This window comes from Lissotriton vulgaris, chromosome 4_1 (assembly GCF_964263255.1).
Source record: "Lissotriton vulgaris chromosome 4_1, aLisVul1.2, whole genome shotgun sequence".
Taxonomy (NCBI): domain Eukaryota; kingdom Metazoa; phylum Chordata; class Amphibia; order Caudata; family Salamandridae; genus Lissotriton; species Lissotriton vulgaris.
The window spans coordinates 1470377344-1470392855 of record NC_141691.1 but is presented as its reverse complement, the minus strand read 5'-3'; the positions used below and the strand labels follow the sequence as shown (position 1 = coordinate 1470392855).

Below are 15512 nucleotides of genomic sequence, written 5' to 3'. Positions count from 1 at the left end.
ACTTAGGTAAAGTGTTCTGCTACCTGGTCTAGATCTGGTGGCTCCTGGTTTATAAAACCCTCAATAAACTAAAAATAAAATATTTATAACAGTTTGGGGGATTTTGGTTCCAAAACTATGTATTCATGTAGAACAAGGATTAGACTTACTTTGTATGAAACAAACATGAACAAGAATGCAAACTTGCACGAGTCTAGACGAATGATCCACAGCGTGTGTAGAGACTAAGGGCATGATTTAGATCTTGGCAGATGGGATACTCCATCACAAACATGGCAGATAACCCATCTACTGTATTACATGTGTCATAGGATAGAATGCATTTGTAATATGGTGGACGGGATATCCATCACATTTGTGATGGAGTATCCTATCCGCCAAGATCTAAATAAGGCCCTAAGTGAATGATTTAGGCTTTGGCAGATGGTACTCCATCAATCAGGGTGGTGGAGGACATTACTTCTGCCACCCTACCGGGCTACCCCCCACCAAATTTAGGGACTCATTACGATGGTACAAGTGTCCGACCGACATCACAGCGGGATTGAGACCACCCGACAGGTAGTTGGTGGTCCCACACACCATATTTTGATAAGACTGCCATGTAGGTGGTCGGAAACTGCATTTTTCTACTGTGGCTCAGTGTCCGACCACTGCCTCGGCGGGCTCCCTGAGCCTGTTGGCTTTAACACCCTGCGCATGCTCCGGAAAATCTTCAAGAGGATCCCCACCGAAACCAGAAAGACCGTCACCCAGGCCCTCGTCACCAGCCGACTGGACTACAGAAATGCCCTATACGCAGGAACCACCCCCAAACTCCAGAAACGACTACAACGCATACAGAACGCCTCCGCATGACTCATCCTCGGCATCCCTCGCCACAGCCACATATTCGCCCACCTGAGAAACCTGCACTGGCTCCCCGTCAGCAAGTGGATCACGCTCAGGCTCCTCACCCACGCACACAAAGCACTCCACGACATGGGCCCCGAATACCTCAACAACCGCCTCTTGTTCTACACTCCCACCCGCCAGCTCCGCTCCGCCAGCCTCGCCCTCGCCACCGTCCCACGGATTCGCAGAACCACCACAGGAGGAAGATCGTTCTCCTACATGGCAGCCAAAACATGGAACTCCCTCCCTGCACACCTACGACTGACCCAGGACCACCTCACCTTCAGGACCTGGCTATTCGAGCAGTAGCGCCTTTGGACCATCATGGGTGAGTAGCGCGCTCTATAAATGCATTGATTGATTGATTGATTGATTGATTGATTGTTGGAGGTGGCAGTCTGACCGTCTGCATCAGAATGCAGCGGTCGGACAGATGGCCTGGATATCGGTGAGACCGCTACTGATGGCCTGTTGGTGGTGGTCCCAGCGACATCAAAATGAGGCTCTTAGAGAGGATGCAGGCTCAGTGGTCACCTCTAGACTCTTCATGGTAAAAACATTTGGTGGACGGCCGCCATCGATTTGTGCAGCTGTTATCCAAACTTTTTGACGTTTTTTGTTTCAGTAACAAAATCCCAAAGTGTTTTGTCCAAGTGTGTTGAGGTTATTATTTTTTCAGTCTGTCATCACCAAGAGAGAAAAAAAATGACATTACCCATCCTCAATAGGGAGACTGTTGTAATGCCATTTCTCTGATGGCCCCTATTCTCTCGGGCCTCAAAGGGAAGCTTTCCATCAATGAACCAATGGGAGATATGTCGACAGAAAACTTATGGTCTGCCTGTTTCTAAATGAGGCAGCAGGATTGAGAGTAAGGACAGACCTTCTGATACATCTTTTTTATTCAGTCTTCTCTGATAAGATAAGTCAGCACCAAGTAGCATGTTTGACTTTTATATAAGCTACAGTCAGAATAAGAAAAACATGCACCAGTTGACTAAAACATAAATGCCTGAAGTGGGTGCAATGTGGCCCAACAGTTTCCAAGTGTGAGATTTCAAAAACTTTGGGCATTGCCACCGCGAAAAGCATCCATGTCACTTGGGGCCTGTGGTCTTTATCTTAACATGGCAAGGCAAATCCAATTATGACATATTGGGGCCTATTCACAACCTGCATTTTGTAGTATGTTTAGTAGTACTACAATACTACTACTAAAATATAACAAACCGGAAGCCACAAGTGCAGTTACCTTGCAGACAACATTGTCATGATTTGAATGGTGCAGCAGGTGCAGTGGCACCAGACCCAACACTTGTCAGAACTCCTCTAAACACATAATATTGCTATATTTGACTACTAAACAGAAAGTCACAATTGCAGTTACCTTGCAGTTGAAAGGGCCTTGATTTAATGGTGCAACAGGGACCCCTCTAAACCCAAATTATTTCTAAATTTTACTACTAAACAATAGAGCCACAAGTGCATTTCTCTAGCAGGCATTAGGGCAATGACTACAATGGTGCTGCAGGTGCAGTGGCACCTGGCCAAAAAGTTGTCAACACTCCTCATACACCAAATATTGCTATATTTAACTGCTAAATAGGCAGTCACAAGTGTAATTACCTTGAAGGCACTAGGATCATGATTTTAATGGTGAAGCAGGTGCATTGGCACTGGGGCCCAAAGCTCTAGGATCCCCTCTAAACACCAAATATTGCAATATTTTACTACTAAACAGGCAGCCCCAAGTGCAGTTACCTCACAGGCAATGGGTCGTGATTTGAATGGTGCAGCAGATGCAGTGGCACTGAGGCCAAAAGTTGTCAGAACTCCTCTAAAAACTAAGGGGCATATTTACAAGCCCCTTGCGCCGCAGTTGCATCACTTTTGTGATGCAGCGGCGGCGCAAAAGATGTGCCATGGTGCGGGGTATTTACAATATGGAGCATTTGGGAGATGCTTCACGTTGTTAAGCTCTGCGCCAGGAGGAGGCGTTCCTGCGCAGGGGGGGGGGGCATTCTGACAAAGGAACGCCTCCTGAAAGTGGCTGAGTGAAATCTAGAAGATTTCACTCAGTCACTTTGGGGCCCATGCTGCGTCAAAACCCTGCGTCTGCTTGAAGCAGGCGTAAGGATTGACGCAGCATTGGAAGAATAGGGCCCCCCGAGCATTGCTGGAGTTGCGTCGTGCTTGCGACGCAACTGCAGCAATGCGAAACTTTTACGGCACAGATGCGTGACGCATCTGTGCCGTTTTTGCCCCATGGTGTGCCGTATTGTAAATGCAGCGCAACCATGTTGACGTAGGCATGGCGCACAATAAGTGGCGCATCCCTGCTAATATGCAGGGATGCCCCACTTATTGTAAATATGCCCCCAAATATTGCTATATTTTACTACTAAACAGTCAGTCAAAAATAAAGTTATCTTGCAGGCACCACTAGGGGGGATGATTTGAATGGTGCAGAAGGTGCAGTGGAACCTGGCCCAAATGTTGTCAGAACTCCTCTAAACACATAATATTGCTATTACATCATTTAATTCTACTATTTCCCTCTTTCATTTCATTTTTCAAAATGTTGATATTAGTAACAGCACAATATATTGTCTTTTTGTAGGCAAACAAGTCGTAATACTACTCAGCAAGCTACAACTTACAACAAAAAACAGCTTACTGTGAATCACATAGGCGGAACCTAATGCGTTTACCAATGCTTGTTGTTCCAGACTCCATAGACGGGAAGCACGCGAGGCGCATCCAGTGCACAGGCCCTCTGGGAGAGTTCTTCGACCACGGCCTGGACAGCTGGGCTTCCTCCCTCTTCACGCTGTCTCTGTTTTCCCTTTTGGGGAGTGGCGCGGACATTCCGTGGGCGCCCTCGGTACAGGGAATGTATTACCTCACCCTCATTGTCCTGCTGACTTTCATTCTCACACACTGGGAAAAATGCAACACCGGCGTGCTCTTCCTTCCCTGGGCCTACGACACGAGCCAAGTGGTGAGTCTGTGGAGAACCTGCGTAACTGCGTCACTGAGCTTTCAAATTGCATTTTTTTTCTGAAGCAAGTCATATTTATAGAAAATGGCAAGTTGTTTCAACCTACTTATGACATTCGGGTTATTTTTCTCAACTCTCTTGTTTTGTTGTGTGCGATTTTGTATATCTGTAATGTAAGTTATAAAATACAAAATGAATATATTTTCTGCAGGATGTTTTTTTTGTCTCTAACAGACAAGTTCATACACCGAGCCACTACCATGCCCCCCCTCCCCCCCCCCCCCCAGGCGAGCAGGAACTACAGATTGCAGCAACGCAAAACAGATATGTTTCTTTCATACAGCTCCAAACTCTTGTTCACCATATCCGTAATAAACCAAATTAGTTCCTCTTTGAACCCATCATCCCAGTCAGGATAGAGGTCGCTGGTCTGAGGGCTTCGTTTTCTCTGGGACGAAAGACTTTCGGAGGCTTTTTCAAACACCCGCATGTGCCTCATGTACCTCTCCAGAGCACTTGTCGAAGTAGTGCATCCGAGGTCCTTGTCAACGAGTGCCTGAAAGTACTAAACGGGTACAATAGTATTCATGACACAGAACATCCCTTTGGAAACAACTTGTCCCCATGATCCAGCCCTTCAACTACACCCACTCAGTGAACTAGACCAAGTTAAAGATGGCACTTGTCCCCCACCCCCCTCTGTAGTTTCATATAGCGAGAACTTGACCTGAAGGAATCAGGTACCAAAGCGCTTTACATAAGCACCAGTTGCGTTACAAAAGGATACATTCATTTTTGTTAGGCACGGGGAGATGAAAGGCCAGATGTAGGTAGCTAAATACCGGTCGGTAACGGCCGAAAATCGTGATTTTCCCGTTACCGACTGGTATTTAGCCCTTTCCAATGTAGAAGGCTGGTTTTAAGTATTCGGTTATTTACCGATTCCTTAAAATAAGGAATCTGTAAAATACAGATTCCTTATTTTAAGGAATCGGTAAATTACGAAATCCTTAAAACCTATGTAGTTAGCTCTCAAGTGAGTGCATTTTTGCTTTAAGGAATTGTTATTTACCACCAACTACAAGTTGGTGGTAAATACCGAATACCTTTAAAAAAGCAATAGTTTGCTTTTTTCAAGGTGCCATGTGGCAGACATACATGCCATGCACGATTCAGGGGTGCAACAGGGTGTCAATGTTACACCCTGCCACCCTTGAATATGCTCCCGCTATTACCGATTTGGTAAATACCGAATCGGTAATAGTGAATGGCTTCCCATTCATTCCTATGGGCCTCCGGTAATAATAAATATTACTGAATCAGTAAATTTTACCGATTTATTACCTACATCATATTTACCGATTCCGAAATACCGAATCAGTAAAATTCGATATTTAGGAATCGGTAAAATGAGATTAGGTACATTAGCCCTAAGTGATTTGCCCAGGATCACAGAATGTTGCACATTGTTGCCAAGACTCGAACACTGCTCTCCAGATTTGAGATCGACCGCCCTAGCCGCTAGGCTACATCCTCTCCTCAGGTGGCTGCTGATTGTTTCAGCAGTCACCCTCCAGCTTCTTATTAGCCCTACTACCCAACGCGGGTTCATGTGATTCACTGTTCAGTTATGATGGGAGATGCACTCATTCATTGAATGATTGTGCTTAACCCTTTCGATGCTGATGACGAGCTCAGCTCGTCATCACCCACGGGTGTCGTGTGCTGATGACGAGCTGAGCTCGTCATGGTGCCACTAAAATGGCATTTTCCAGCACAGGGGGGGAAAACGCCCAGCAGCCATGTGGTTAAGGCCATGATAGGTTGACAGTCGGCCTGTATGGGCTGTTTCTTCTTTGACCACCCTTAGGGTTGAAACGATTAACTCTCTGAACACGCAGACATCAAAATGTCCTTCATTTGACCTTTGGCCATTTCCTTTCCCATTTTCCTTCTAACTATCTTGCTCATCCTTTGCTCATCCCAGTTTTTCGCTCCAATGCTTTCATCAACGCACTTTGGAAGTTACGTAGGCTCCTAATGCACCCCATTCCTATCCAGAGAATGGACCAGTCCCACCTACATTATACAGACTAAGCAGCCTAGCTTCAAGTAACGTAGGCCCCTGCAACTCCTGAGGTGCAAGGGCGGCCCCAACTCTTTAGGGGCCCCTTTTCCTTTCAGGTGAACCCCATTCAGCGCAAGGCCAATAGGCATATGGGAAACCCTGGGGCTCCTCCACACCTTCTGCTGGGGCCCCCATCTTTTTAGGTCGAGCCTAAGGCATTGCTTTAGCAATGCTTGTTGGCGAGATTATAGTAAGGCTTTCAAAAGTGTGCCCAAACTGCGGATCGGGTACAGTGCATGTGAGCACAACCACGCGCACAACCACACGCATTGTGAACAGCTGCCATTTGCTACCAGACACTTCGTGCGCATATGCCACGGTCCGCCTCTGCTGCCACTTCAGCTCACCATACTGCATACCCCCTTACCCCTCGCTCGCCAATGTCCCTCCCACCCTTCCTTTGATCTCTGCCGCGAGTTCTCACAGGCTAATGGCCCTCCCCCTCCCCCAGAACAGAGCGTGCATCGCTTGTTATCTTGTGTGCCTGCTTCCATCTCTCTCCTCCCGTCGTTCTCTCATTATCCCCTTCTACTCTTTTATCTTTCCATAGTTATCAATGTTTACTTCCTCCTTTCTGTTTTCATCTCGTGTTCCTTCTTTGATCTTTCCCCTTCCTTATTTTCCTCTCGTCCCTTTGCATTTCCCTTTTGTTTGTTTCCCAGTCTCCTTTAGCTCTAATTTCTTCTCCATTCCTTCTTTCATCTTTACCGATTTTGCTTTTGTCTTTGGTGCCAACATTTTTTTTCCAAATTCATTTTTTTCGAGAGTTTATGCAGGGTTTTGTAGCCATGGAAACCACTTACTCCCTGCAGATGTCTGCTCCTACCGTCGACCCCATGAACACTGCTTTGTCCTGCCATGACAGTTCATAGTGCCTTTTGAAGATGAAAACACCTACGGGTGCCCCTTTTTCATGCACAATTAAAAATTAATTATAATAAAACAATTGACAACCAGAGGAGAATTTCACTAGCTAGAGAAGACTGCTTGGATAAAAAATAAATTTACAAATAAACCAAGCTGCTATGGAGCAGATTTGTTTTGTGTGCATGGACAAGCCACCCTTGTAGATGTCGGCTACGAATGAGCATAGTTTATCCATGTTTAACTGTATATTTTGCAGCACATTTCCCTGTTGTAACCCATGTGTGCAGCACCAGTACTATGAGCCTCTGGTGCTCAGTGCCACAAAGGATGCAGCACAGTAACTTGATATAATACAGAAATGCAAGCTTGTGAGCACGATGCTGCGGTCCAGTCCTAGATATTCTTACCAGCCTGCCAGTCCTCTTCAAACTGCAGCTCCTTTCCTCCCCCACTCGAGATCTAATGTAAGTATCGCGCCTGCCGCTGTCCATGGATTTCCGGCCACGCTTGCCTTCACCCCTGCCCTCTAGCCCCATTGGCAAACCTGTTAATTACCCTTTACACATACAGATCTGACCCCCTGGCCAACCAAACGCCTGAGTAATTCATCGCACCAGCCCCCTGCTTGGAATTCGCGCCCCTCCCTGTGCAGGCACATTTAAATGCTTACTGTGTGTGGAGCTCGCGGCCATGAATGAACTCCTCACTAAAGTAAAACCCTACCTCAAACGTCAGAGGTCTCCAGGGTCGGTGCACCATCTCCCTGATGAAAAATTGTAGTCCAAAATCACATCCTAATATTGACAAGAGTACGCAATGAAAGTGAGTTTTAACACTGACAAAACTGCCCATTGTTATAGCGCTCACCGCCTTCTTTGCGCTTGAATAATGCACGTCTCACATCCTAATACTGACAAGAGTACACAATGAAAGTGAGTTTAAACACTGACAAAACTGCCCATTGTTATAGCGCTGACCGCCCTCTTGTCGCTTGAATAATGCACATCATTCGCGCCCGCTGTTATGTGCCTTGCAGTGATCTCAGAATGATGCTTGCACCCATTTAAATAGTTGTTCCTGTTCCATTGACCCCCCACTTCATTTCCCCCTCCCCATTAGCCACCATTTCCATCTCCTCCGCTCTCTCCTTCCCTGCTTCCCTGCTTTACATCACCCGATTGTTTGCCCCTACCACCTCCTCCTGCTGCCCTACTCCACTGTCATAATACCTCCTAAATACTGCTCCTCTCCTCTCATCTCCTCTCTCCTCTTCTCCTTCTCCCTCTCCTCCTCCTCCTCCCTTACCCCTCCCCTTCCTCCTCCATCTTCATCTGCATCTTCTCCCCACTGCTACCATGCCCTCTCCACTCCTGCCCCACTTCTTCTCTTCACTGTCCTCTCCCCTGGTAAACTGCCCCAAAGATCCCTCCCCATCCCGTCTTCTCCTGACTTGCTCCCCTATTCTCCCCCCTTGTCCTGCTCCACTGATGCACTGCTCCCTCCTCTTCTTCTGCCTGATTATTTGCTCTCTCACTAACTCACTCTCTCACTAACTAACTTACTCTTTCACTAACTATCTCAATCCCTCTCACTAACTCTCTATCTAACTCTCTTTAAAAACCCTAACTCTCTTTAAAAACCCTAATTCAAGCTATCTCTCTCTCACGGACTCTCTCCAAACTAACTCTCTAACTCTCTCTCTCATAGCCTCTCTCTCTCAATCACTAACTCACTAACTCTCTCTCTCTCTCCTCTCACTCACTCACTTACTAAAGTTCTCACTCTCTCACTAACTAACTCTCTCATTAACAAGCTAACTAACTCACTATCACACTAACTGTTTCACAGGTTCTATTTCCCAAGCTTCAGCCTCCTGTTATTTATGCCCCTCCTTTAACAAAACAGGCATTGGCATAGCCAATAGGTCTCGCCTATGGGACCTTATAAGTGTTTAGTTATCCAGCACAATATCCTTGTTCCGACTAGCCCCCTCTCTTATACACCTTTCTTCTCTGGTCCCTCCTCTGCTTTGCCGTCTCCCTTCCACGACCATGCCACCTCTCCCCACCCTGTACACTTTCCTATCATTTTGACTCTCTCACATTTACTGTATCCACCCCCTCTTCATCTTGTCTTCTCTGCTTGCCCTCTACGCCACCCCCTGCTTTCCACAACTTTCCTATCCGCCGCTCTCGCCCTCTCTCTCTCCCTTGTCTGTCTCCTTTTTTTTCTCTCACTGCCTCTCGTATTCAGCCCTCCATCCCACCACACCCACCCCCACCATCACAACATCCTCCACCACCACCACACCGACCACTACCACGTCCATCACCACCATGTCCACAACCACCACGTCCACCACCACCACCACCACGTCCAACACCACTTCGTCCAACACCACATCCACCACACCTACGTCCACCACCACCTTGTCCACCACCACCATGTCCATCACCACCACACCCACCTCAACCACCACTACGACCACCACCACCACATCCACCACCACGTCCACCACCACCATGTCCACCACAATCATGTCCACCACCACCATCACGGCCACCACCACGTCCACCATGAGGACACTACGATGTCCACCACTACCACGTCTACCTCCACCACCACCAAATCCACTACCACCACCACGTCCACCTCCAAGTCCACCACCACCACATCCACCACCACCATGTCCACCACCACCACATCCACCACCACCATGACCACCACCACCATGATCACTACCACATCCACCACCACATCCACCACCACCATGTTCACCAACACCACATCCACCACCACCACGTCCACCACTACCACATCCACCACCACCACCACCATGACCACCACCACCATGGCCACCACCACATCCACCACCACCACGTTCACCACCACCACGTCTACCACCACCACGTCCACCACCACCACGTCCACCACATCCACCACCACCACGTCCACAACCACCACGTCCACAACCACCACGTCCACCACCTCCACCACCACCACAACGTCCACCACCACCACATCCACCACCACTACGTCCACCACCACCACGTCCACCACCACACCCACCTCCACCACCATGTCCACCATCACCATGTCCACCACCACCACCATGTCCACCACCACCATGTCCACCACCACCATGTCCACCACCATATCCACCACCACATCCACCACCACCACGTCCACCAACACCACCACATCCACAACCACCACGTCCACAACCACCCCCACGTCCACCACCACCAAATCCGCCACATCCACCACCACTACGTCCACCACCACTACCTCCACCACCACCATGTCCACCACCAGCACGTCCACCACCACACCCACCTCCACCACCACCACATCCACCACCTCCACTACCACCACCATGTCCACCACCACCACCATGTCCACCACCACCACATCCACCACCACCACATCCACCACCACCACGTCCACCACCATCATGTCCACAACCACCACCACCACATCCACCACATCCAACACCACTATGCCCACCACCACTACGTCCACCAACACCATGTCCACCACCACCACATCCACCACCACCACACCCACCTCCACCACAACCATGTCCACCACATCCACCACCACCATGTCCACCACATCCACCACCACATCCACCACGACCACGTCCACCACCACCACCATATCCACCACCACCACCACGGCCACCACCACATCCAACACGAGGCCACTACCACGTCCACCACCACATTAACTACCACCACCTAGTCCACCACCACATCCACCACTACATCCACCACCACCACATCCACCATGTCCACTACCAAGTCCACCACCACCACGTCCACCACGTCCACCACCACCATGTCCACCATCACCACATCCACCTTCATGTCCACCACCACCACGTCCACCACCACCACGTCCACCACCACTACGTCCACCATCACCACATCCACCACCACCACATCCACCTCCACCACCACATCCACCTCCAACACCACCACCACCACGTCCACCACCACCACGTCCACCTTCACGTCCACCACCACCACGTCCACCACCACCACTACCACGTCCACCACCACCACATCCACCACCACCACGTCCACCACCACCACATCCACCACCACCGCGTCCACCACCACCACATCCACCACCACCGCGTCCACCACCACTGCGTCCACCACCACCACATCCACCACCACCACCATGTCCACCACCAACACCACCACATCCACCACCATGTCCACCACCACCACGTCCACCACATCCACCACCACCCCGTCCACCACCACCATGTCCACCACCACATCCAGCACCACCACGTCCACCACCATCATGTCCACAACCATCACCACCACCACCACGTCCACCACATCCACCACCACCACGTCCACCACCACCACCATGTCCACCACCACATCCAGCACCACCACGTCCACCACCATCATGTCCACAACCATCACCACCACCACCACATCCACCACATCCAACACCACTACGTCCACCAACACCATGTCTACCACCCCCACGTCCACAACCACCACCACACCTACCTCCACCACCACCACGTCCACCACCACGTCCACCACCACCATGTCCACCACCACCACCATGTCCACCACCACCACCACGGCCACCGCCACATCTACATGAGGCCACTACCACATCCACCACCACCATGTCTACCTCCACCACCACATTCACTACCACCACCTAGTCCACCACCAAGTCCACCACCACATCCACCACTACATCCACCACCACCACGTCCACCACCAAGTCCACCACCACCATGTCCACCACTACCACGTCCACCACCACCACATCCACCACCACCGCGTCCACCACCACCACATCCACCACCACTGCGTCCACCACCACTGCGTCCACCACCACCACATCCACCACCACCACCATGTCCACCACCAACACCACCACATCCACCACCAGGTCCACCACCACCACGTCCACCACATCCACCACCACCACGTCCACCACCACCACCATGTCCACCACCACATCCAGCACCACCACGTCCACCACCATCATTTCCACAACCACCACCACCACATCCAACACCACTACGTCCACCAACACCATGTCCACCACCCCCACGTCCACAACCACCACCACACCCACCTCCACCACCACCACATCCACCACCACCACATCCCACCACGTCCACCTCCACCACCACCACCACGTCCACCTCCACCACCACCACCACGTCCACCACCACCACATCCACCACCACCACGTCCACCACCACGTCCACCTCCACCACCACGTCCACCTCCACCACCACCACCATGTCGACCACCACCACATCCACCACCACCACCACCTCCACCACCACCAACACGTCCACCACCACCAACACGTCCACCATCACCACATCCACGACCACCGCGCCCACCTCCACCACCGCGTCCACCTCCACCACCATGTTCACCTCCACCACCACCACCACGTCCACCACCACCATGTCCAACACCACCACGTCCACCCCACGTCCACCACCACGTCCACCACCACCATGTCCACCTTCACGTCTACCACCACCATGTCCACCACCACCACGTCCACCACCACCACCACGTCCACCACCACCACCACGTCCACCACTACCACCACATCCACCACTACCACGTCCACCATCACCGCTTCCACCACTACTGTGTCCACCACATCCACCACCACCACCATGTCCACCACCAACACCACCACATCCACCACCACGTCCACCACCACCATGTCCACCACCACCATGTCCACCACAACCACCACGGCTACCACCACGTCCACCATGAGGCCAATACCACGTCCACCACCATGTCTACCTCCTTCAACACCACGTACACCACTACATCCACCACCACGTCCACCACCACGTCCACCACCACGTCCACCACCACGTCCACCAGCAAAACATCCACCACGTCCACCACCACCACGTCCACCACCACCGCTTCCACCACCACCGCATCCACCACCACAGCATCCACCACCATGTCCACGACCAACACCACCACATCCACCACCACACCCACCACCACCACCTCCACAACCACCACCTCCACCACCACGTCTACCACCACCACATCCACCACCACTATGTCCACCACCACCATGTCGACCACCACCACGTCCTCCACCACCACCACGTCCACCACCACCACACCCACCTCCACCACCACCACGTCCACCACCAACACGTCCACCACCACCATGTCCACCATCACCACATCCACTACCACCACATCCACTACCACCACATCCACCACCATGTCCACCACAAGGCCACCTCACCTTATCTATCTATCGTCCTCACTCTATCTATCGCCCTCACTCTATCTATCTATCGCCCTCACTCTATCTATCTGTTGCCCTCACTCTGTCTATCTGTCGCCCTCACTCTATCTATCTGTCGCCCTCACTCTATCTATCTATCTATCTATCTATTGCCCTCACTCTATCTATTGGCCTCACTCTGTCTATCTATCGCACTCACTCTATCTATCGCCCTCACTCTATCGCCCTCACTCTATCTATCTATCTATGGCCCTCAGTCTATCTATCGCCCTCACTCTATCTATCTGTTGCCCTCACTCTATGTATCTGTCGCCCTCACTCTATCTATCTGTCGCCCTCACTCTATCTATCTATCTATCTATCTATCTATTGCCCTCACTCTATCTATTGCCCTCACTCTATCTATCTATCGCACTCACTCTATCTATCACCCTCACTCTATCGCCCTCACTCTATCTATCTATATATGGCCCTCAGTCTATCTATCGCCCTCACTCTATCTATCTGTTGCCCTCACTCTATGTATCTGTCGCCCTCACTCTATCTATCTATTGCCCTCACTCTATCTATTGCCCTCACTCTATTTATCTATCGCACTCACTCTATCTATCGCCCTCACTCTATCGCCCTCACTCTATCTATCTATGAGCCTCATTCTATCTATCTATCGCCCTCACTCTATCTATCGCCCTCACTCTATCTATCTCCCTCAATCTATCTATCTATCGCCCTCACTCTATCTATCTATCGCCCTCACTCTATCTATCTATCGCCCTCACTCTATCTATCGCCCCTCACTCTATCTATCTATCTATCTATCTATCTATCTATCTATCTATCTATCTATCTATCTATCTATCTATCTATCTATCTATCTATCTATCTATCTATCTATCTATCTATCTATCTATCTATCTATCTATCTATCTATCTATCTATCTATCTATCTATCTATCTATCGCCCTCAATCTATCTATCCCCCTCACTCTATCTATCTAGCTATCTATCGCCCTCACTCTATCGCCATCACTCTATCTATCTATCTATTGATCGCACTCACTCTATCTATCTGTCTATCTATATATCGCCCTCACTCTTTCTATCGCCCTCACTCTATCTATATATCGCCCTCCCTCTATCTATCTATTGCCCTCCCTCTATCTATCTATCGCCCTCCCTCTATCTATCTATTGCCCTCCCTCTATCTATCTATCGCCCTCCCTCTATCTATCTATTGCCCTCCCTCTATCTATCTATCGCCCTCACTTTATCTATCTATCTATCGCACTCACTCTATCTATCGCATCACCACAGCATCACTCAGCACCACCACAGCATCACTCAGGGGCACCACAACATCACTATGCGCCAACACAACATCACTCAGGGGCACCACAACATCACTATGCGCCAACACAACATCACTCAGCGCCACCACAGCATCAATCTGTGCAACCATTCAACAACAACTGTTTCAAATATGTTCTCTTCATGTTTCAAGCTTTATTACAAATGTCACAAAAAGATGTTAATATTTCACTTCGGTTCTTGTATTTTCGTCACAATAAAATACACTGAACATAATCTTCACAAAAGTTATTTACAAAAGTTTAAGCTATTGCCGTTATAAATTGCAATAGCTTTTATTTAAGTATTAATTATAAAAAAAATAAAAGTCATTGTTATATGTAATATCAATACATCTAAGTCACGTAAATACAACACATATTGCATTACAAATGCTATAGGTGTCACATTTGCAAAAGGTAAAACTATTGGCATTGTATATGACAAAGCTATTCATTTCGCTATTTTCAAAATCAACACATAAATAAAAAATGTGTGAGAATATTAAAGCACTGGTGGTGGCAGAGAACAAGTTTATGAGAGACTTAGTCTCGCTCCCTCTCTCAACCCCTTTAAAACCTTTATTTGCTGATTTGGGTAAGAGATCTATTTCTGAAATAGTCCAACTCCGACCACTACTATTTTGGGTGCGCCTTAGAAGGACCCCGGAATTAGCAAAATATGCTTTAGTGCTGGATGAGCTAATTAGCCTGAATGTTTCAAATAAAATAAAGTGGCTAAACAATCTAAAGAAGCTTGTGGTATCTTTGCGATTGAGCGACTCCTGGGCCTCCCAATCCCCCCCACCAAAACAAACAGTGAAAAAACTATACTGGGAGTGGATAGAGGCCAAGGTTCTGCTCAACCCAAATTGGGGTCCCTTAACGGAGAAATGTTTCGAACACAAGCTTGTTGTAAAGTTAGAACCCTTCTTGGATTTCATACAGACCCCTCGAGACAGAACTTTATGTCTGAAACTTA

The 15512-nt window shown here is 49.4% G+C and overlaps 1 protein-coding gene across 1 annotated transcript in view; it reads left to right on the top strand.

Annotated features, from left to right (window-relative positions):
- The window catches only part of LOC147724127 (ethanolaminephosphotransferase 1-like), a 509957-nt gene that overhangs the window by 169105 nt on the left and 325340 nt on the right, over positions 1-15512 (top strand). The window contains exon 5 of the mRNA XM_086965725.1: positions 3624-3895. Coding sequence (XP_086821851.1) covers positions 3624-3895 — 272 coding nt within the window. The remainder of the gene's footprint in view (positions 1-3623; positions 3896-15512) is intronic.